The sequence below is a fragment of the Tamandua tetradactyla genome, chromosome 14 (genome assembly GCF_023851605.1).
Source record: "Tamandua tetradactyla isolate mTamTet1 chromosome 14, mTamTet1.pri, whole genome shotgun sequence".
Taxonomy (NCBI): domain Eukaryota; kingdom Metazoa; phylum Chordata; class Mammalia; order Pilosa; family Myrmecophagidae; genus Tamandua; species Tamandua tetradactyla.
Genome location: NC_135340.1, coordinates 2451943 through 2477363, shown reverse-complemented (window position 1 = coordinate 2477363; position 25421 = coordinate 2451943). Strand labels below are relative to the sequence as shown.

The following is a 25421-nucleotide window of genomic DNA, read 5'->3' as shown; positions in this document are numbered from 1 at the left end:
AGCACTGGGTGAAAGTTAGAAGTATATTTTGAATACTAAAATTTTTTCCACCTTTGCCTGAAAGAAAATGTACTTCTAAGTATCTGTGAATCTTCCGAGAAAAGGTATTACAAGGATGAAACAACCTATATGCTTAAAAACCATAAAGAATAGCCAAATTATAATTGACAGACTCTTTATAAGAACTAGCACTATTCTGAAGATTCCAACTCAGAATAAGTTGAGGTAAACTTAGGTCCTATTGACTACCTTGGAATTTGAAGTATCATGATCAAACTTTTTTCGAGGAGGAAGAGGTGGTGCGATCAGTGGCTCGTCACTTAGTTTATGTAAACTACCACACGAACTGAAGAAAGACTCTGGGAAGGTGGAAACAAAGATTAGTTTAGCCATCATTTACAGTGTAATAATAAGACCAAGGTTTCTATCAAAACATACCCATCTTGCAACCTGTTTTCACCTCTGCTATGGCACCTGTCAGACTGCACTGTAGCTGACTGTTGGTTTATCTGTCCTTCCCATTAAACTGTAAGTTCTCTGAGGGCAGTTTATGCATTTTGTACAGCACCTAGCACAGAGGCTGGTAAATGAAGGTATACTATTTAATTAAAATTAAGTATGATATTCTGCTACCTGGAATGCCCCCTCTCCCTTTTTAATTAAACAAAACAAAACAAAAACCAAATGAAACACCGTGCATAATCAGACCCCATACATTTTCGAAGCAGCTATTATCAGATACACTGCCACACAGGTAATAAAATCTCCATTAAGGAGAGCTAAACATTTCTTCAGATAGAATTGTATCAGGTAACACTTTCTCTTTGCAAGTCTCTTACTGATAATGGACATGTTATACAACCAAGAGAATATACAAGATAAGTAAAAGTAAAATAGCAAACGGTGGAAGAAGAAGTATCAGCTACAGAAAGGAGGTTAGGAAGAGGTGGGACAGGGCGGTCAGGGAAGGCCTCACGCAGCACACAGCAAACGCCTGAAGGTGGTAAGGGAGCAGGCCACGAGGTGTCCGCATGAAAAGCACTGTGACAAGAGCAAAAGTCCTGCCTGGGCATTTGCCTGTTGTGTTCAAGGATCAACCAAGATCCCTGGAAGCTGGAGCAGAGTGAGTGTGATGAGATCTGAGAAGTCAAAGGAGCCAAACTGCACAGGGCCCGTGGGCCCTTTCAGAGAACTTTGGCTTTTATTCTAATGAGATAGAAAGCCATGGAAGGGCTTCAAGCATAAAGAGACATGGTCTGACACATTCTAAAAGGATCATTCTGAGTGCTGTGTTGAAAACAGACTGAAATAGGGCAGATGGGTAGTTAGGATGCTACTGTAATCAGGTAAGAAATTATGGTGGTTTGGACTAGGGTACAGCAGTAGAGATGGTGACAAACAACTTCTGGATATATTTTTAGGGTAAATAAAATTTGTTGATGGATCACATTTGGGTTTGAGAATAAGATAGAAGTCAAAGATAACCTCTAGTATCTGTTGGCCCACAAGTCAACAAGCTCTGCCATGGATATAGAACTTCCCGTCAGGTTTATTTTTAGAACTAAGATAGGGAAATGGAGAGGATGAAGAGCAACTCAGTTTTGGAAAGGTTAAGTTTGAGATTCCTACTAGATAGACAAATGGAGATGTAGAATGGTCACTGAATATATATAATTTCTTCTCATATAGAAAATATATTTTTCTATCATTCAAAGTAATATCCAGGTTGAATAGGATGTAAGATTTTGTTGGTTTGTCCATGTTAGCGTGATGCCCTGATAAATCCCTGAGTGATTTGGGCAGTGAATAAGGAAGTATTTGCCAAGTCCCCTTGGGGGAAGAGGGAGAAAGGAAGAAATATTCAACTTCCCTATTTGAAGAATTTCTGATACACTTGTAAGCAGTGGGGACAACCAAATTAATAGGCTGAGTCCTTGATCTTGGGGTTTGTCCCTATGAAGCTTATTCCTGCAAAGGACAGGTTAAGTCTACTTAAAATTAGGCCTAAGAGTCAGTCCTGGAAAACCTCTTTTGTTCCTCAGATGTGACCTCTCTCTCTAAGCCAACTCAGCAGATGAACTCACCTGCCCTCCCTCCTATGTGGGACGTGACTCCCAGGTGTGTAAATCTCCCTGGCAACGTGGGACAGAAAGCCCAGGAAAAGCCAGGACCCAATATCAAGAGGTTGAAAAAGCCTTCTTGACCAAAAGGAGGAGGAGATAAATGAGACAAAGTTTCAGTGGCCGAGAGATTTCAAACAGAGTCAAGACTTTATCCTGGAGGTTATTCTTACACATTATAAAGCTATCCTTTTGTAGTTTATGGCATATTGTAGTGGCTGGAGGGAAGTACCTGAAACTACTGAGCTGTGTTCTAGTAGCCTAGATTCTTGAAGACAATTGTATAAAGATAAAATGTTTACAATGTGACTGTGTAATTTTGAAAACCTTGTGTCTGATGCTCCTTATATCTAGGGTATGGACAGATGAGTAAAAAGTATAGATAGTAAATAAATAAATAAATAACAGGGGTGACAAAGGGTAAAATAAATCGGGTAGATGGAAACACTAATGGTCAATGAACCAGAGGGATAAGGTGTATGGTATGTATGAGCTTTTTCTTTTTATTTCTTTTTCTAGAGTGATGCAAATGTTCTAAAAAATGATTATGGTAATGAAACACGAACTATGGAATGATATTTTGAGCCACTGATTATACACCATGTATAGAAAGTATGTGTGTGAAGATTTCTCAATAAAAAATATAAATGAATAAAATAATATCTAGAACTGCTGGTTCTAAAATGGCATAGTAAAGACATGTACACCACAAAACAAAAATGAATATGAAAAGCAAACACAAACTTCAGTGAGGACAGAAACAATTGAATCCTGAAACTACAAAGCATGAAAACAGACTATAATACATTTGAAGGAGACAAATGGGAAAAAATGAAACCTAAATGACAGTGATACTGACAAGTAGCAGCAAATTTTCCCCACAGAACCAAAAGAGTGCTCAGGAGTTACAGGCCACTCAGTACAATGGAGGGGATGGGCAGGAAAAAAGAGAAGCTGATAAAGTCTAATTGTGCTGAGGAACAATCAGAACCTCGAGTCCCTTTCCCCACTTAGTGAGGCCAGGAAACAAGAGGCCTCGTGTCCACTCTCACAGAAGACGAGGTTTTATTCTCTGGAGAACCTAAATCGAAGGCTTGGGGACACTAGTAAAATGTAAGATGCTCTGCTGAAAACAGATTCATTTTAAAAGTTGAGACTTCAAGGCAGGAGTTTCAAAGATCCTTCCTTCTTTAGAGAAAGAAGAGAAGAGGCCTATAGATACTGACATTTGGGGTTTCCCTCAATAAAGCAATCCCACCATACCATCACTCCACAGTGAATCTCACAAATCAACAAACTCAGCCCATGGATAAAGGACTTTCTATCAGTTTTATACTGCCTCACTCTAAAGTAAGAACAGAAACCTAAGAATACCAGACAAAATGAAAGACAAGATCTACAATTAAAAGAAGAAAGGAACTTAGAAAAAAGAGGCTGTACCAGAAACAAAAAAATAAAATTTCAAAACTCATATAATTAATATCCTGAATTGAATTCGGTGCATTCATTAACCAAAATAGAGGCAAAAAAAGAAAAAAAAAAAAAAAAACCCAGAAAGAAAAAGGAAATAGTTAGAGGGCACCAGAAAAGAATTCTTGAAAATTCAAAATCTATCAATGACAGATGGGAGAAAAAACAGAAGAGTTAGAAGATAAAGTGAGTAAATTGCCCAGGAAAATAAGGAGATGGACAGTAAGAGATAAAAGACCAGAAAATTAGATCAATCTAGGATGTACAAAATTTGGACAAGGAGTTTCAAAAAGGGAGTCAGAGAAAATAGTGGGGAAGAATTATTAACAAAACAATACAAGAACATTTTCATTTTCCAGAAGTCAAAGACATGTAACTTCAAATTTAAAGGGCTCATTAAATAGACAATAAAATGAAAGTAAAAAAGACCCACATCAAAGCAGGTCATTGTGAATTCACAGATCACGAGGAAAAAAGAGAAGAATCTAAAAGTTTCCTGAACATAATGTGGCAGAGACTGCTATCTATCCTCCAGGATACCTTTCGTTCTCTTCTTTTTAGTAACAGAAACTCATGAATTTTAGCAAGATGAATGGCTGCTTAATTAGAGACAACATTTTTGGGGCCTCCCTGGCAGCTAGATTTGTCCATGTGGTTAAGTTTTACCCAGTGGGATAAGAGCAGGCGTGAACTCCCAGATCCTGTGATATACAAAGCTCCTCGCCTCCACCTACCTACGAGCTAGAAAACAACAACTGCAACAGTTGTTCAGAACCCTAAGAGGGAAGTCGCTTGTTTAGAATTGTGAATTGCCCTGTTAGTCTGATAACCTTGTGGAGCACAGCTGCCTACTCATTCTGGCGGTTCTGAGAAATAAATATCTATTTAATTTAAGCTACTGTATTTTTGGGTCCCTTTACTACAGCAGATATAGCTTTAAAAAAAAAAAAGAATTGAGAATAAGGTGACTGACAGAAGGATTTCTGTCTACTGTGTTCATGGCATATCGCCAGCACCTAGAATAGTGCCTGCACCTATCAGGTGTTTAGAATCATTCACTGAATGAATAAATGGTGTTGGACTTGTCAATAGCAACCACAAAAACTAGAAGATGGTAGAGAAATGCCTCGGAATAGATTCTGAATAAAAATGATTTAAAATTCTATACCCATCCAAACTATTAACTACTAAATGTATAAAGCCTATTTTCAGAAATTCAAGAACTCATGAACTTTATGTCTTATGTATTCTTTCTCAGGTAGCTGCTGGAGGATGTGACCCTAGCAAAATAGGGAGCAAATCAAGAAAGAAAACAAGGAATCCCGAAACCAAGGATCCAACACAGGAAAAAGGTGGAGGGAATTCCTAGGATGATAAAGGAAGTTCCAGAATGAGAGCTAGGCCAGAGGCCCAAAAAGCAGCCAGTTCAAACTGGAACAGGAAGGCAAAAGAGCACCAGAGGAAGTAAGCTTCCAGGTTAAAAGAAAGAAAGAAACAACTGATTTGACCTTATGGAAAACTGCCGTGAAAGGGTGTGAAAAGATTGAGCAATGTGTGTAAAAAAAATTAACAATCAAAAACCCAAAGCATTAATGAGGTGAGGCAATTAAATACAGGACACAGAGTTGTACAAGAAAGGAAGCACAGTCACAATACGCACTACTTGACTTGGCAGAGAATAGTAGTTACTTCAATGTGATAAGTATATTGGGTAGAGTAAAGGATGAAATCTTTACCTACCATAATAATAAATCAGAGAACACTGTCTAATTCATTAATAAATTAATGAATCAAGAAAGGACAGTATAAGCACATCATTTAGAATCGTGGCCTTGTTGCTGGAGAACAGGATAAGGGATGGGAGAGACAGCGAGTAGGAGAACACTGTTAATTTCCACTTCAAATGTTTCAGCACCATGCGCCTTCTCAACTCTATGCATACACTACTTTGAATAAAAACAATTAAATCTGGAATTAAACATTTAGAAGACAAAATATAATTTTCTCAGAAGACAGGGACTCCCTTGCTACTATTTAAGTTATATACATTTTAGTATGCTAGGAGAATTCCTCTAGAAAAGGAGAATCATTCCTGAAGCTGTTGTGCTTCTTTTCTGGTTATTTTGGGTTATTTGTTTTAAACAATGACCACAGAGAGGAAGTTCACGGCATTTATGTCACAGGTGATGATTAAATTAAAATGGCAGCACAGTGCTTTACTTAAGCACTGCTTGAATTAAGTAAGATGACATGAAGAACGAAGTGACTGAGGCCCGCCTGGGCCTGGTGCACACTCAGCACGCCTCTGGGAGGATGAGCTGGAAGGGGTGGGGCGCTGGAGCGGCAACATGAAATCACCGCTTACTCTGTGCCAAGCAACGTGCTAGGGACCCTACAAAGTTATCTCATTTAATCCTTAACCAGTTTAGAGATGTTAAGTGATTTGTTCAAGGTCACACAGTTCCTAGAAGACAGGTTGTAAAATGATGAGAATCGAATATAACAAGTTAGAATGGTACAAACTTGCAAGCAAATTATTTATTTATATAAATTTCTGTCATATATTCTTTAAGTGTTCTTAAAACCCAAATAATAAAAAAAAATTAATCAACCTGCTTATTATCTTTACAGTTATTTCTTTAAAATCAACTCAATTTCTTACTTACTTGAATGTGGCAAGAGTACTGGAGCAAAGATGCTATTGCTGCCTATGGGAGTGAGAAAAAATAATGCATGTGTGGTTTTAATTTTTTAATGTTTGCATAAAGTAGCACATGCAGTAACACACACAGCACAGAATTTTATCATTATATTTCACCATGTTAATTTTTAAAAATGAAACCATTGCTCTTTATACCTGGAATGTTTTTCCTTTCTTAGCATAAGTAGTTCCCCTTTTTCACAGTCTCTTTTTAATTTCCTTCATAGAAGTTATCTGCCTGTTTACTTATCCACTGTCTAACGATTGCTTTAAAGAGGTTAATGTGGCCCCAAAAGTGCTAAATAAATACTTACTGAATCAATAAATTAGAAAATAATACACATATAGACAACACACAAATGATGCTTCACTCCCTGTGTTAATCACTATTTTCCCAATTTAATACCATTTTCCACACTATACAGTTTGCAAAAGACTATTTCCTTAATTAAAAAGATGACAGGGATTAGCTGACACAAGATTTCTTTTTTACCAAATAGTTTCCACCAAGTACTCACCACAGGAACTGTTGAGATCCACATCTAAGAACACACTGAAGTCTGAAGAAGCAGACACTGGTGGAGTCGATGGTGTATTTGGAGAGGTTGGTGCTGATACTGTTGATTCAAGCTCAGTTTCAGCAATCCGACTAAAGCTGATTTTACATGGTTCTCTTTCTAATGGTGTCGGATGACCTCGTAATGTGCCTGAGGTAGAGCCATGCCGGCTTGTATTTGGCCTTATTCCAGGAGATTTTAAGGAGAAAGTTGATTTCCTAGGCTAGGAGAAGCAAGCACAATTAACTTTACTAACATTTGTATATAAAGCTACCTTATTAATTCTCAAGGATACAATTAAGAGAGTATAATAAAATCCCCATCCATGCGGACATAATGTAACATTCCACTTTTTGATTTGATTGATCTAAGTTTAAGATGGATTTGAATATACATAAACTTCTTTTCACACTGTAGAAATAAAATTCTTGAAATTTGTGTGAAAACAACTTTAAGATGCCCTAAAACACCTGAACATAAACTTCTCCTTCAAATCATCAATATAAATTTTACAAATATTTACTACGGACATGATATATACAACGTATTACCCTAGGTGATGCAGGGAAAAAAGGTTCCTTTTGCCTTGTGTGCTGGTTTGAAAGGATGTACTACCCTAGAAAAGCCATGTTTTAATCCTAACCCCATTTTGTAAAGGCAGCTGTTTCTTCTAATCCCTATTCAGTATTGTATATTTTAAACTGTAATTAGATAATCTCCCTGGAGATGTGACTCAATCAAGAGTGGTTGTTCAACTGGACTAGGGGAGACATGCCTCCAACCATTTGGGTGGGTCTTGATTAGTTTACTGGAATCCTATAAAAGAGGAAACGTTTTGGAGAAAGTGAGACATTCTGAGAGAACAGAGAATGCTGCAGCACCACGAAGCAGAGTCCACCAGCCGGCGACCTTTGGAGACGAAGAAGGAAAACGCCTCCTGGGGAGCTTCATGAAACAGGAAGCCAGGAGAAAAAGCTAGCTGATGACGCCATGTTTGCCACATACCCTTCCAGCCGAGAGAGAAACCCTGACTGTGTTTGCCAAGAGCCTTCTCATTTGAGAGAGAAACCCTGAACTTGATCAGCCTTCTTGAACCAAGGTTTCTTTCCCTGGATGCCTTTAATACACTTGTTTTAATTGGGACATTTTCTTGGCCTCAGAACTGTAAACTAGCAACTTATTAAATTCCCCTTTTAAAAAGTCATTCTGTTTCTGGTATATTGCATTCCAGCAGCTAGCAAACTAGAACACCTTGTAATAAATAACCAATCTCTATAACAATGCTTTAAAATCTTTGGAGGAAACTGCTAGCATTGTCTCCCTCTCTACTTCTTAAAAAAACCAAACAAAAACAAAAACTCAAGCAGTGATAACCTAATGGAAAAAAAAAAAAAGAAACCATGGAACCCAGATTCAGAACACCTGAATTAAAATCTCAACTGTGCTAATTTATTTATAGAGCTGTTAAGATAAAATAACCTGAAACTCCCTAGCTCTCTGCTTGGCTCAAAAGTGGTGTTTTAGAAGCGTTTTTATTTTGCTTCCTTCCATATCTTGCTTCCCTTTCAGCTACTTCTAGTTGGTCCTCTGCTACCTCTTCTGCCACTGCAAATCCCAGGAACAACTAGGAGCCGCAGCAGCGAATTCTGGTGAGAGGGGGTCAGTGGCAACCATGGGTCAAGACACCCTCCCAGCAGGGTTCCGTTCAAGTCAGAAGAACCAGGGCATATCTGCCTCCTCCTTTCTAGTCTTTCATTCCCTTTATTCCATCCAACCGTCCGTCATTTTAGTCCTCACTTTCTTGCTCACGGCTTTTCCCTTAATATTAGGAGGGAGCAAAAAGTGGACAAAGAAACGGAACTGAGGGAGAGCTTTCATCAAAAACTGACACTTTTCCCCATAATATATGTAATTAAAAAGTAGTAAATAAAAGTAAAATAAAGTAAAACAAAACAAAACATCTAAAACCAGTCATTTGATTAAATTTCAATCTTAAGGGAATAGGTAGTTAAACACTGAAAATAACATTAATTTTAAAAACAAAGCAATTACATATTCTTATTATCTAAGACTGTATAACCAGTCACAGGACATAAGTATCGGACTTACAAATCTAGGTGGTTGTCTGCAGTTTCGGGGTTCAATTTCTAGTGACTTGTTGAACAAATAATCTGTAAACTCTTTTTCAGATGCACTTCCCATGGGGTTAAGGTTTTCAAAGAACCTCTGGAATTAAACAAATACCCATAAGTATATATTTTAGATCTTAAGAAAACTTTATTAGTTTAATGCAAAAAATTATCAAATTAAAAGACCATAATGTCTGAAAAGTCCACAAGGACTGCTAATTCCAATCTCCCTATTACAGTCGGTATATTTTCTATGAAAGTTGCATATTCTAATCTGTGTTAACTTCTATTCGTATTTTTTGTCTTTATAATATTTTCTAAGCTTAAATTTAAGTTTTTAAGTAGAAAATCTAGATGATTTAACAATGTGCCAAAAAAAGTAATCTCACCACCTGAGGCTCTCATTGTTAACATATGAATGTTAGAATATTTTTCCTGCAGTGTGAATACCTGGATATATATATGCACATTACTTTCTTTTATTTTTTATTTTTTGGGGGCCTGGGTCTTGTGCATGGCAGGTGAGCATTCTACCGCTGGACCACCCCTGAACCTGAATATTACTTTTTTTTTTAGATTGGGATCATGCCACAGTTATCATTTTTAATAATTTCCAATTTATATTCAATGAATTTTCCATGTAGTTTATTTATTTTATAAAATATGAATTTTGACTCTTGATTTCCAGAATTTATTTAACCAATTCCTATATGGGTAATTGTCCATAAAGGTAATTTCTAATTCTTTGTTAATAATAGTAATGATTAAACCCTTGTTCATAAATTTTTCTATATATTTCTGATAATTTCCTTAGAAAAATTCCTTAGAAGCAATTTACTGGATTTAGTTTTATGTAATTCTGAAGTGGTATAGAAGTCTATATAACAATAGGTACTAGGTTTTTATTAGCTTTAGCAGCAAGCAAAATGAACTTTAAAATGCCAGTATAAAGCCATCCTAGGGCGGGCAATGGTGGCTCAGTGGCAGAATTACTGCCTGCTGTGCTGGAGACCGGGGTTCGATTCCCCGAGCCTGCCTATGCCAAAAAAAAAAGATTGTATTTTTCAGGTATTCTGCCAGTTTTAAGAAAATTAAATAATTCTTCCAACAATATTGAAACCAGAATAAATATTCTGGTTATCTAATTTAAATCATATGACACACTAGTAATTTAAAGAGTTTTAATATAAACATAAGTCATAATTATTTACTGTTTTGGAAGGAATTCACAATATTAGGACACCACAGAATCAATAGGATGAACTATTATCGCGCAGAAAAGAACATCAACTGATAGACTGTCAAAAACTCATCCTCTGCTATTTTTATACACCACACTTGCCACCCTTTCCCTATTCACAGTGTTCTTATGAGAACATTAATTCTTTAATATTATATTGTCACATACAAAATACCTAAAATGGCTATCAATCAGTGATAGTACTTGTACTGGATTTTCTTTTTCCTGTATGGACATCAGTAGACTTCTTCCATCCCATTCTGTAATTCACTTTTTAGAAGTGTTATTTGAACCAGCTGTACAAATAAGCAGTTCTCTCAAGAGAAAGTATTTAATAATATTAATCACTGTGGATTGTTAGTGCAGAATATCTAGTACTTAATACTGTTACCGACCAATTACTCAAATCTTATGTGTTTTCCCCATACAGCAAAATAAATAGCATGACATGTAGTTATTATATTTCTTAATGATCACTCAAGATTTAACATGTTCACTCAAGATTTAACATGTTCTCTTTTAAAGATAAGCAAAGAAAATATTTACCCTAATATCTGGTTCTATCCGTAAACAGTAAGGTTGATTCTGATATTGCTGAATTTCTCCAGTAATTTCGGCTACTTTTCTCCTCTTACTGAAATTGATTAACGCTTTCCCTTTCTTTTTTAAAAAGTCATTATTCCCTTCTTCAGTCTTCAGAATATTTGTTAAATATATTCCTGGTAAGAAAAGTATTTAAAAAAATATATTTTTATTGTAAACAACAAACATACAAACATTCCTGACATCCAAACATTAAAGAAAAGTATTTAAAAATTGGCTATTTAATCAAACATTTTGGGAAATAATTTAACTAGAAAAGCTGAAGACATCCACATCCTATAATCCATCAATTCTATGTCTAAAATGTTGTCTCTAATAGATTTAATCATTAATTCTCAATTAAACATTTTTTAACACGGAAATATATGTTTTTTAAAGCTTAAGGGTTAGAAAACTTAATCTGTGATTTTTTCAACTAATAGCCTGAATTAAAAGGGAGACTCAGTCATAAAGTCTAAATTGTAAGTGTTAAATACATTCTAACAAAACAGTTCAATATTTGATTATATATATAATGAAAATCTTCAGTGATAACTTAATAAATTAATATTTAACTCAATTTTGGATAAGAAGACTGACTTAGAAACTAATTCTGTTTCCCCAAAACCTATAATTTAGACAGAAAATTAACTATTCCTCACTCTTGGACAATAGGAATGTTCTTAGTTCTTTTTTCATGCATCATTACTGATATTCATTTAAATCAGTACTTCTCAAAAGGGGGCATTTTGCCCCGCAGGGGTCAGTGATAGTGCCTAGAGATACTGTGGTTGTCACGACAGGAGGGTTCTCCTAGCATCTAGCAAGTAGAGGCCCGGGATGGCTGACATCCTACGATGCACAGGACACCCCCCAACAACACATAGTTATTTGACCCAAGATATCAATAGTGATGAGGTTAAGTAATTCTGACTAAAATCTTTCAGTTTCAATAGTATTTAATAAAAGTTCACTTTGTAAATACCCTGCTTAATATAATGCATAATAATGTTTTAATTACGAATTTAAAAATCACTTAAAAGCCTTTAGTAAATTATGGGGAAAAGAAACAACTGCAGATGTGACAGAAAAATGTAATAAAAATAATAGTTATCATTTCAGGAGTGCCTACTATATGCCAGACTTTGAACTACTCAGTATAGATCAAATATTTTTAAGCCTTACAACGACCCAACAAGGTAATTATTAATCTTTTTTTTGGCATGGACAGGCACCGGGAATTGAACCTGGGTCTCTGGCATGGCAGGCAAGAACTCTGCCACTCTGCCACTGAGCCACCGTGGCCCGCCCTAATCTTCCTTTTATAGATAAGGACATTGAGAGTTTAAGTTTTATTTATCAATACCGACAGATAATAAAAGTGTAAGAGCTCCAATATAAAATCAGGATAATCTACCTCTAAAGGCTGACCTCTTTTCTACAAAACACTGTCCCTGAAAAGAGAATATCCATATTTATACTAACTTACCAAAAAAAGGCACACAAGGTGGATTGATGGACTTAAGTTTTACTAAGTATTTTTTAAAGTGATCTTGACTTAATTCCACAGCTTCACCTAAAATTCTCCGTTTTCTTTCTTGCAGTGCCTGTGAAATATATAAATTGAGTATAATTTTTAAATAATTCAATCGTATTTCATAGATGTAGAGCTCTGAATATCATAAAAGTTTGAAAATATTTGAGGAACTGCTTATTTTTATTAAGAGGTAAGTGGTATCTTTTGTGCACTGCACCTGAAATGATTTCTCCTATCTTTCCTATAAATATAAAAATAAAACCTGAAACCTTTGTTTTAGAGGAGTGAACAAAAAAATTCTTCCTCTTGACCCCATTAGTTATAATTCTGACTGAAATCAGGGTTTCATGTTATTACTAATAGCTTTAGAAGAAGAGACTATAATCCCTCAGCATTCAATTATTTTCACAGTGAAAGTCCTTTGGGATGGAGGTTATTTTTTGGGGTAAAGAGGTAGGGTAGTAGGGAGAGAACATTTGAACAACAATTTAATAAACCAAGAAATAAGAGTAATTTCTTTTTATATTTCATAATTATAAAGTGTTTCTTACTGATAAACAATTACTTTTTTTAACCTGATAAAGGATATACACATACAAAAAATCCACAGCAAACATTATATTTAATGGAGACCCACTGAAAGCATTTCCTTTACATTTTAAGAATAGAACAAAATATTGTATGGTCTCTTTTAGAAAATACTTATAAGAAAATTAGGGTCTAGATTGTAAACTGTTATAGCAATCACATATATTCCTGAGCTTTTTAAGTGTTATTTATAAATTCTGTGATGCTGTACATTATGTGTGTAACCTGGTACTTCTCTGGAACTTTGGGTACCTGTGTGACACTAAAGACTCAGAGGCAGAGTTCTACTGCTCTGAAAATCAGCTTTATTCCATACAGCAACTGTTAAAAGAAGCTGAAAAAAAGAGCAGACTTCCATTACAGATAAGAATGAAGCTAATCTGGTTGGGACTAAGGTAAATCAGAAAGCAGGGCAAAGGCTGATATTGTCTGTCCTTTAGAACCTTACCTTTGGTGTGAGACCAAAGGAAGAAATGTTTATTTTGTCCAAAATTTAAAATTTCTGTAGCACATAATCTAACTTAACTTGCCTGGTCAGTTTGTTTAAACAACCCAAACACATAGAGCCTAGACTAGGGAATGAAATCTTTTCATTCCATATAGCTTAATGTAATGCTCTGATACATTCCAGAGTGTGCTGGGCAGATAATTAAAAAGGACTGGCAGAGAGGCAAAGGATCTGAGAGGCAGAAAGCTAGAGCCCGCGGGAGTGCATGGATGGGAACACAGGACTAGGAAGTCAGCCAGGCCATGCTCCTTGGGCACGCTACCCTCATCAGTGCAGCCCCGGGACCGGCAGGCACCCGAACCCCGTCACCCGCTCCCATTCCCCACGTTCCAGGCGCTCCCACCCCACTAGGCCCCAGGGCATGTGTACCTGCCCTCCACCCCACCCCAAGTGCAGCCCAACCCGCCTATCGTGTACCCCTCCCGAGTACTACCTCCCTTCCCTGTTCCCTGCAGGCTGTTGCCAGAGCATAAAGGCTGTGGGGACTAACCTCCATACCTAGACTACCCCTGCCCCCCTGCCCATAGTGTCGCACAGCCTCACCCTGCCCTCTCTGAGCATAGCGCATCCATTTATGGCATTCCTAGACCTGCGCATACGCACGGGCCCCCAATCACGTCATTCAACTATGGGAACCTCACATTACAGCAGTCCGAGAATTGCACATGCGCACAGCCCTCAGCCTTAATTCCCAGCTCGGACAAAGTGTCGACCTGCACAGCCAGGTCACATCTGCCCGTAATCTGCAAAGGCATAACACAGACCTGCTGCCACAGCTCTACACATGCGCACAAAGGGCCCCATGCCTTATAACAGCACACACCAGTGTTACACACACCAGACCGGTGCACCCACACAGCTACATCCTCCCTGGCCGCTGGGTGCCCAGATTCACAAGCATCAGCATAAATTCCCCACTGTGCGCCCATACCTGCCCTGAAACAAATCACCACACTGAGTGCTCCACTCCGTGCCCTGCTCCCTGCTGTACAACCATCCCCCAAACACAAGACCTTAGATTACTGAAAGAAATCAACTCCCAAAGTAAATCAATCAAGATATTTACATGCCATGAAGACAGCAGAAGATCACTAAGCATATCACAATGCAGACAGATATAGCCCTGCCTAATGACAAAATTAAAACACCAGAGGAGACACAGATGTTCGAACAACTAATCAAAGTTGCTCATACAACTCTACTTAAAAAATAAATGGGATAGGAAATGACATAAAGGTCAAGAAGACAGCAGAAGAGCACAAAGAGGAATTTGAAAGAAAAATAGTGGAAATCATGAAGATTAAAGACTTTTGACAAAATACAAAACATATTAGAGGCACACAACACCAGATTTGAAGAAAAAGAAGAAAGAATGATTATGATATAGAGGACAGGATAATTGACTTCAAAGACTCAAAACAGCAAATGGCAAAAAAAGATGGAAAAAGTGGAATGGAAACTCAGGGAAATGAGAGACAAAACAAAGCACACAAGTATAAGAATCATTGGTGTCCCACATGGAGAAGAGAGGAGTAAAAGGCTAGGAAGAATAGCTGAAGATATACTGGGGGAAAACTTCCCAACCCTCATAAAGGACATAAATATACAAGTCAAAGAAGCCCAAAGAACTCTAAACAGAATAAATCCAAATAGGCCTTCCCAAGGCACACACTAATCAGTCTGTCAAATGTTGGAGAGAAGTAGAAAATCCTGAAAGCAACAAGAGAAAAACAATCTACTACACACAAGAGAAATCAAAGATTGAGTTCAGACTACTCAACTAGAAACCCTGGAGGCGAGAAGGCAGTGCTATGATATACGCAAGATCCTGAAAGAGAAAGACTTCCTGACAAGAATTCCATACCCAGTCAAACTGTCCTTCAAAACTGAGGGAAAAAGAATTACCAATTGTATATGTAGAATGGAATGATCTCTTAATGTTTTGTTTGTTAATTTTTTTAATTAATAAAAAAAGTTTAAAAAAAAAACTGAGGGAAAGATTAAAGTTTTCACAGACAAAGAAGTCCTGAAAGAATTTCTCAACAAGAGACCAGCCCTACAAGAAATACAAAAAGGAGTTCTGCCAGCTGAATAAAAAAGAGAAGAGAGGGAGGTCTGGAGGAGATCACAGAACTGAAGAGTACCACTAAGGGTAATTTAAAGAATACAAAGAGGAAGAGGGAAAAGAATATATAGATCTGACAAATAAAAAAGATAAGATGGTGGAATCAAAAGAAACACATTGCCAGTATAATTTTGAATGTTAACAGACTAAGCTTACCAATTAAAAGATACAAATTGTCAAAATGGATTAAGAAACATAATCAAGCTATACACTGCTTACAGAGACTCATCTTAGACACAAGAATACAAATAGATTGTGTCATCTTAGACACAAGAATACAAACAGATTGAAAGTAAAGGATGGAAAAAGATCTTCCACCCAAGTTGTAACAAAAAGCAGTAGTTATACAAATATCGGACAACATAGACTTTAAATGTAAAGGCATCATAAGAGACAAAGAAGGACACCATATACTAATTAAAGGGTCAATTCACCAAGAAGATATAACAATCATAAATGTTCATGCTGTACATGAGACGCACATTTGGAAAACTGAAGGAAGCGACAGATATTTCAACAATAATATTAGGAGACTTCAAATCACCACTCTCCTCTACAGATAAAACAACCACACAGAAGATCAACAAGGAAAGTGAAAAATTAAAGAACTTGATAGATGAATTAGACCTAACAGACATATATAGGTCACTGTACCCCAAAGCACAAGGATATACGTTCTTCTCTAACGCTCAAGGAACATTCTTCAGGAGCGATCATGTGCTGGGGCACAAAACAGGTCTTTATAAATTTAAAAATATTGAAATTATTCAAAGTACTTTCTCTGATCACAGTGGAATGAAGCTGGATCTCAATAACCACCAAAGAATGAAAACATTTACAAATATATAGCGATTAAATAACACACTCTTAAACAACAAGTGGGTCAAAGAAGAAATTGCTAGAGAAATAAGTAGCTATCTATAGATGAATGAAAATGAGACTACAACTTATCAAAACTTATGGGATGCGGCAAAAGCTGTGCTGAAAGGGAAATTTATTGCCTTAAATGCCTATATTAAAACACAAGAAAGAGCAAAAATCGAGGACTTAAAAGCAAACCCGGAGGAATTTGAGAAAGTACAGAAACTAACCCCAAAGCAAACAGGAGAAGGGAAATTACAAAGATTAAAGCAGAGAGATGAGTGGGGGAACAAAAGAAAAGTAGAAAGAATAAATAAAGCCAAAAGTTGGTTCTTTGAGAAAATTAGTAAAATATATGGCCACTAGCAACACTGACAAAGAAAAAAAAAGAGAGAGGATGCAAATAAACAAAATCAGAAATGAGAAAGGGTGCATTACCACAGACCCTGAAGAAATTATAAGAGGATTAATATGAAAAACTGTATGCCAACAAACTAGACAACTTAGATGAAATGGACAAATTCCTGGAGACACACAAACCAGCTACACTGACTCAGGAAGAAACAGAAGATCTCAACAAACCAATCACAAGTAAAGAGGTTCAATCAGTCATCAAAAATTTTCCTACAAAGAAAAGCCCAGGGCCAGATTGTTTCACAGGGTAATTTTATCAAACATTCCAGAAAGAACTAACACCAATCCTGCTGTTAGATGCTGTGGTAGTTAGATTCAGTTGTCAACTTGGCCAGGTAAAGATGCCTAGTTATACTGCTGTGGACATAAGCCGATGGCATGTGAACCTCATTTGTCCCTGATTACATCTGCAGTCAGTTAGGAGGCATGCCTGCTGAAATAAATGATGTCTAAGTTAATTGGCTGGTGCTTAAAGAGAGAGCTCAACGTGGCACAGCCCAAGCAGCTCAGCATACCTCATCTCAGCACTCGCAGCTCAGCCCAGGCCTTTGGAGATGCAGAAAGGAATCACCCCGGGGAAAGTTGTTGGAACCCAGAGGCCTGGAGAGAAGGCCAGCAGAGATTGACCTGTGCCTTCCCACGTAGGAAAGAACCTCAGTTGAAAGTTAGCTGCCTTCCCTCTGAAGAACTATACATCAATAAATAAATCCCCTTTTATTGAAAGCCAATCTGTCTCTGGTGTGTTACATTCCGGCAGCTAGCAAACTACAACAGATGCTATAAGAAAGGAAAACTATAGGCCAATCTCCCAAATGAACACAGACTTAAAAATTCTCAATAAAATATTAGCAAATCAAATCCAACAGCACAATAAAAGAATTATACACCATGACCAAGTGGGGTTTATACCAGAAATGCAGGGATGGTTCTACACAAGAAAACCAATTAATGTAATATAGCACATTAACAAATCAAAAGGGAAAAATCGCATGATCATCTTGACTGATGCTGAAAAAGCATTTGACAAAATTCAGCATCCTTTTCTGAGAAAAACACTCCAAAAGAAAGGAATCAAAGGTAATTACCTCAATATAATAAAGGAAATATATGAAAAACTGTTAGCCAGAATGGAGAGAGACTGAAAGCCTTCCCCTTAAGATCAGGTACAAGACAAGGATTCCCACTGTCACCACTATTATTCAATATTGTGCTAGAAGTTCTTGGTAGAGCAATCAGGCAGGACAAAGAAATAAGAGGTATCCAAACTGGAAAGGAAGAAGTAAAACTCATTTTTTGCAGATGATATGATACTATACTTGGAAGATTCTGAGAAATCTACAGCAAAGTTACATGAGCTAATAAACAAATTCAGCAAGGTGGCATGATATAAAATTAATGTGCAAAAAATCATTAACATTTCTAGACACAAAGAACGACCTAGCTAAGGATACAGTTAAGGAAAAAATTCCATTCATAATAGCAACTAAAAGAATCAAGTACTTAGGAATGAACTTAACTAGGGGTGCAAAAGATTTATACACAGAAAACTACATAACATTGCTAAAAGAAATCAAAGGAGATCTAAACAGATGGAAAGACATTCCCTGCTCATGAGTAGGAAGGCTAAATATAGTTAAGATGTCAATTCTCCCTAAATTGATCTACAGATTCAACACAATACTAATCAAAATTCCAACAACCGAACTTGAAGATTTGGAAACGCTAACTATTAAATTCATCTGTAAGGGAAAGAGACCCTGAATAGCTAAAAGCATCCTAAAAAAGAAGAACAAAGTGGGAGGATTAACACTCTTGACTTTAAAACCTATTATAAAACCACAGTGGTCAAAATGACATGGTACTGGCACAAAGACAGAAACATTGACCAATGGAATCAAATCGAGAGCGTGGAAATAGACCACAAAATCTATGGTCAACCGATTTTTGACAAGGCCCCCAAATCCTCTGAACTGGGACAAAATAATCTTTTCAATAATTGGGCATGGATAAACTGGCTATCAATAGCCAAGAGAATGAAAGAGAACCCCTATCTTACACCCTACACAAAAATTAACTCAAAGTGGATCAAACACCTAAATATGAGAACTAGCACCATAAAGCTTCTAGAATAAAATGTAGGGAAACATCTTCAAGACCTAGTAATAGGAGGTAGCTTCCTAAACTTTACACCCAAAGCACAAGTAACAAAAGAAAAAATAGATAAATGGAAACTCCTCAAAATCAAATGCTTCTGCACATCAAAAGATTGTCAAAAAGGTGAAGAGGCAGCCAACTCAATGGGTGAAAATATTTGGAAATCACATATCAGACAAAGGTCTGATCTCCTGTGTATACAAAAAAATCGTACAACTCAACAACAAAAGAATAAACAATTCAATTATAAAATAGGCTAAAGATATGAATAGGCATTTCTCTGAAGAGCAAATACAGATGGCTCAAAAGCACATGAAGAGATGCTCATTTTCAGTGCCTATAAGAGAAATGCAGATCAAGACTATAATGAGATACCACCTCACACCTATAAGAATAGCTATTAAACAAACAGGAAACTATAAATTTTGGAGAGGATGTGGAAATGTTGGAGAGGATGTATAGAAACTGGGACACTTATGCACTGCTGGTGGGAATGTATAATGGTGCAGCCAACTATGGAAGACTGGTGGTTCTTTAGGAAAGTAAATATCGAGTTGCCCTATGTCCCAGTAATAGCACTACTTGGTATATACCCAGAAGAGCTGAAAGCAGCAACACAAACAGACATTTGTACACTGATGTTCACAGCAGCATTATTCACAATCGCCAAAAGATGAAAACAAACCAAATGCCTATCAACAGAGGAGTGGATCAACAAAAATGTGTTATATACGTATGATGGAATATTATGAAGGAGTAAGACAAACTGACATCCTGAAGCACATGACAAGATGGATAAGCTACAGATGGGTGAACCATAAGCTAATGAGGATGAACTCCAAATGTAAGGGAACAGATAGGAGTGAAGGTGATTCTCTAGTGGGTCTAGAAGTAATATCACTATATTGAAGATGAACAAGATTGAAAGGGTTTGTATAGACCTATGTGTCCCACTGACTCATACTAGAAATATGAATAAGTTCTCTTAAGAATTACTTCATAGATATGATTCTTGTATAAAGAGTACTTAAGTCCAGGATACAGAGGAAAAACTGCTATTGCATCCTATGAGCTATGTTCAAAAGGAAACCATCAGCATTACCACAGCAACAGCAGAGGTAAATAATGGGGTGAGGGACAAGAGTTAAGAGGAGGTTTAGATTTCCTATTTAGTGAGGGTGTGTTTATTGGTTTTCTGTCTCTTGGGAACAATGAAATTATTTAAAATTGAAAATGTTGATGGACTGTGGACTTTGGGCTCTCTACATGATGCCCGATAAATGCAGGGGCTGATGAATGCATAGACAGAGAAGTAGATTGGCGAACAACGGTGTATAGTTATGAATAAGGGCTGTGCTGCTACAAAAAGGAAGAACGCCTAGAGGCATGCAACGATGTGAATGAATGTGCAGGACATTTGGTGATACAAAAATCAGTCAGAAACAAAAAAACAACAACGGTATGGTCACCTTTAGAAAATGCTTATAAGAAAACGGGGGCCTAGATTGCAAGCTTTTAGAGCAGACACATTAAGTCCAGAGTGGTGATGATTATTTGTGGATTTTGAGAGGCTGTTTTTTAATATATAACCTGATTATTTACAGATAAGAATGAAGCTGAATAGGTTGGGGTTAGAGTAATTCAGAACATAAGGGTAAGGAAGACTGTCTATATTTTAGAACCAGACATGCTCTTTGAGACCAATGGAAGAAAGGTTTATTTGGTCTGGAACTGAAATATTCTGTAGTGCATAATCTAATTCAACCTATCTGTATAGCTCATTTGGACACCTGAAACACAGGAAACACAGAATAATTAAGAGGTCCTTTAATCCTGTATAGATTATTGTAATGCCTGGATACATCCTACAGTGTGTTAAGTATATAATAAAAAAGTATTGGCAAAGTCCCCTAAGGGATGGTAGAAAGACTATGAAACTATTAAATCTTACTCTCAGGGAATCCCCTGATACTGTGCCAAACTTTAGGGATACCCAAATCAATAGGCCATGCCCTCGATCATGAAGCTTACTCTTGTGAAGCTTATGTAGGTAGCGGAGAAGCTTAGACAACCTTTAGGCATGCCTTAGAGTTACTTCTGGAGGACCTCTGTTGTTGCTCAGATATGGCCTCAGTCTCTCTAAGCCCAACTCTGCAAGTGAAATCATTGCCCTTCCAGCTATGTGGGACATGACATCCAGGGGTGAAAGTTTCCCTGGTGGCATGGGAGATGACTCCCAGGGATGAATCCAGACCTGGCACCATGGGATCAACAATTCCATCCTGACCAAAAGGGGGAAAAAGTGTTATTAATATCAGTGGCAGAGAGAGTTCAAATAGAGTCAAGAGGATACTCTGGAGATTGCTCTTACACAAGCTTCAGGTAGACCCTGCTACCTACCATAACCTGCCAACCTCCGACAAGGACCATTCCAGTCAATCCTAAAGAACACCTAGGGCAATAAATAAGCTTCCACAAGGGTTCCATGCCCTAGATTAACTTTACAGAAATCTACAACTTCCAGATGGGTCCCTGGTCCAGATAAGTCCTGAAACCTAGCCCAGCCTCTTTAGAACTTCAGATAGTTCTATCTCCCTACCCCATGACAGACCCTTCCAATAGGAAAAATTTAGAATTGCCATAGCTCAAAGAACCCCAAAGAGAGGTATGGAAATATCAAAGATGATAGTGGAATTATACATAGAAGATAGGACTTAACAAATGAATATGAATGCTGAATCATTAAACTGGTATCTGTTTTAGTCTCCAGTATTTTAGAGCAGCTAGAAGTAAAAACCTAACGTTGTGAAATTGTAACCCATGTCAAAGTCTGAAATATGTTCTACAAGTACTTGTGATGCTGTGCTTTGAAATTTATGCCTGTTTTGTATATATGTTATTGTTCACAAAAAAAAAAAAAAAAAAGGAAAAGAAAAGTCGATTGTGATGAAAAAAAGTATTTAAGCCCTCTAGCCTCTTACATTCTGGAGCAGCTGTATGGAAAAATATGAGAGGATCATATGGTAGCTCATGAGAAACTCTGGGATCTGTCCTGTAACCACTTGTTAAAGAGTGCTTTGAAAACTATTGCCTTTTTATTTCTTTGCTTTGTATATATGTTATCCTATACAACAAATAAAAGTAAAAAAAAAAGGACTAGAAAAGTCCCTTGAGGGACTAGAGAAAAAATGTGGAACTAGAAAACTTCCTCACCTAGGAAATTCCTGATACACTCCCAAGTCAATAGGCCAAGCCCTCAATCTTGAGGCTTACCCTTATGAAACTTATTTTTGTAACGGGGAAGCTAAGCCTACGTGTAATTATGCCTAAGCGTCACTTCCAGAGAATCAGAAACAGACCTACAAATGGTAACTCAATTTATGATACATTTCTCAGTGCAGATGAATGAGGAAAAATCAGATTTTTCAATAGATGTATAGGAGCAACTGGAAATTCATGTGGAACAAAAAGTAAAATTTGACTATAACCTCACCCCATACTCAAAAGTCATTTTCAGCTGGACTTAGACTCAATGTGAAAGGAAAAACATTAAGAAAATAACAGATAATCTGTTAAATAGGACATCAAAAAATATTAATTATAAAGGAGAAAATAACTACGTGTGACTACATTAATAACTTGTTCATCAAAAGGCATCATAAAAAAAGTTGAAAAGGAAATCTCAATCTGGTAAAGATATTTACATCCCACAAAGCTGACAAAAGATAAGATCCAGAATATATAGAGAACTCCCACCAATCAGTTAAAAGACTAACAACAGAAAAAAGTAAAAAAAATTTCCACAAGAAAAAGTACAAAGAACCAATACACATTGGAACAGATGTGAAAATCTTCAGAAATAAGAGAAATATAAGCCAAAACCACAAGACTGGAAAAATGTAAATCACTGACAATATCAAGTGTTGGTAAGAATGTGGAACACCAGAAACACACTTTTCTGTTAGGAGTTTATACTGGTACAACTATTTGGAAAAAATTTTTGACATTATCTGGTCAATTAAATACATCCATTAGAAAAATTTGTACATTTGTGCACCAGGGTTTATGTAAAAATTGTTCACAGGAATATTGTCAAAAATAGCCCTCAAGAGACCAAAGGAAGAGGGTTTATTTTGTTCAGAACCTAAATTTTCTGTAGCACATAATCCAACTCTACCTGCTTGGATAGATCATTTAAACAATCCAAACACAGGGAGCCCAGAATAATGAGGGCTTTTAATTCTGTATAGCTTAATGTAATGCTTGGATACATCTCAGAGTATATTAAACAGATAATCAAAAAGTATTGGCAAAGCCCCTTGAGAGATGGGAGAAAAAAATATGGAACTATTAACTTTACCATTGGGAAAACCCCTGATACTGTGTCAAACATTAGGGACATCCAAATCAATAGGCCAAGTCCTTGATCTTGAGTCTTGCTCTTGTGAAGTTTATGTATATAGCAGGGAAGCTTAGTCTTCCTGTAGGTATGCCTAAAAGTTACTTCTGGAGGACCTCTTTTGTTGCTCAGATGTGGCCTCTCTCTTTCTAAGCCCAACTCTGCAAGTGAAATCATTACCCTCCCTCCTACATGGCACATGACATCCAGGGATGAAAGTCTCCCTGATGGCATGGGAGACGGCTCCCAGGGATGTGTCTAGACCTGGCACCATAGGATCAACAATGCCATTTTGACCAAAAGGGGGGAAAGAAGTGTCACAAAGTATCAGTGGCTGAGAGTTCAAATAAAGTCGAGAGGCTATTCTGTAGGTCACTCTTATGCATGCTCCAGTTAGACATTCCTACATATAACTTGCTAAACCACAACCAAAACCTTTCCTGCCAATCCTAACGAACAACAAGAGAGTTATATAAGATTCTACAAAGGTTCCATGCACTAGGATAACTTTTCAGAAACCTACAACCTCCAGATGGATCCCTGGGCCAGGTAAGTCCTGAAACCTAGAGGGGCCAGCTTCTCCTGAACATTAGCTAGTTCCATCCCCCTAACTATAGGATAATTCCTATCCCCATTTTATTGACAGCCCCTTCCAACATGAAAAAGTTAGAATGGGCATAGCCCAGGTACCCCTAAAGAGTGGGAGAAAGATCAAAGGTGGTGGTGGTGGAGTTATACAGAGAAGGTAGAGTTTAACAAACAAGTTCGATTGCTGAATCATTATACTGATATTTCTTTTAGTCTCCAGTATCTTAGAGCAGCTAAAAGTAAAAACCTAAAATTGTGGAATTATAATCCATGTCAAACTCTGAAATCTGTTCTGTAACTAATTGTTGCAACACGCTTTGAAATTTATTGCTTTTTTGTATACCTGTTATTTTTCACACACACACACAAAAAGCCGATTGTGGTGATAAATTAAAACAAAAACATAAAATAAACAGGTAAAATTATTTTTAAATAAAAAAAATAGCCCTCAGCAGAAGCCAAGCAAGCCTATTTATGATTATGCCTAAGAATCATCCCCAGAGAACCTCTTCTGTTGCTCAGCTGTGGCCTCTCTCTCTCTCTGAGCCCAGCTCTGCAAGTAAACTCATTCCCCATCCCCTGTGGAACAAGACTTCCAGGGGTGACTTCCTGGCAATGTGGGACATGACTCCTGGGGATGAGCTTGACCCTGGCAATGAGGGAGTGAGAAAACCCTCTGGACCAAAAGGGGGAAGAGAAATATAACAAAAAAGTTTCAGCAGCTGAAAGATTTCAAATATAGTTGAGAGGTTATTCTTATGCCTTACATAGATACCCTTTTCATTTTTTGGTATATTGGAGTAGCTAGAGGGAAATACCTGAAACTGTTGAACCGTCATTCAATAGCCTTGATTCTTGAAGATGATTAAATAACTAGAGTTTTTAAGGTGTGACTGTGAAAATCTTGTGACTGACACTCTCTTTATCCAGTGTGTGGACAGACAAAAAAAAAAAAGATAAAAATATACAATAGGGGTGTATGGGGGATATGGGATGTTTTGGGGATTTTTTTCTTATATTTATTTTTATTTTTTTTCTTTGGAGTAATGAAAATGTTGAAAAATCGATTGTGATGATGAATGCACAGAATGTGATGATACTGTGAACCACTGACTCTGGATGATTATATGGTATCTGAATATATACTATATCTCAATATAAGTTAAAAAAAATAAAAATAGCCCTCAAATCAAAATTATCCATATGATCATTTACAAAGAGTAAATAAATTTTGATAAATTTATTCCTATAATATATATGGCTATGAAAAAGAATGGGTTTTAGCTATAAGAAACAAGATGGATTAGTCTTAGGAATATAATGTTGAAGAAAAATCATTGGAAGAATTATATTCATATAAAATTAAAAACATGCAAAATTATTAAATATTCAAAGTAAAACTATAGAAAAAAAGCAAGAGAATGACAAGTGTAAAATTCAGAATGGTA

General features: G+C 36.9%; 1 protein-coding gene across 4 annotated transcripts in view; it reads right to left on the bottom strand.

Annotated features, from left to right (window-relative positions):
- The window catches only part of SOS2 (SOS Ras/Rho guanine nucleotide exchange factor 2), a 183453-nt gene that overhangs the window by 2262 nt on the left and 155770 nt on the right, over positions 1 to 25421 (bottom strand). For all 4 annotated transcript variants that reach the window (XM_077126808.1, XM_077126809.1, XM_077126810.1 and 1 more), the window contains 6 exons: positions 12289 to 12406; positions 10764 to 10936; positions 8958 to 9074; positions 6810 to 7071; positions 6257 to 6298; positions 250 to 359 (listed from right to left, as the gene is read on the bottom strand). In XM_077126808.1, the coding sequence (XP_076982923.1) occupies positions 250 to 359; positions 6257 to 6298; positions 6810 to 7071; positions 8958 to 9074; positions 10764 to 10936; positions 12289 to 12406 (822 nt within the window). The remainder of the gene's footprint in view (positions 1 to 249; positions 360 to 6256; positions 6299 to 6809; positions 7072 to 8957; positions 9075 to 10763; positions 10937 to 12288; positions 12407 to 25421) is intronic.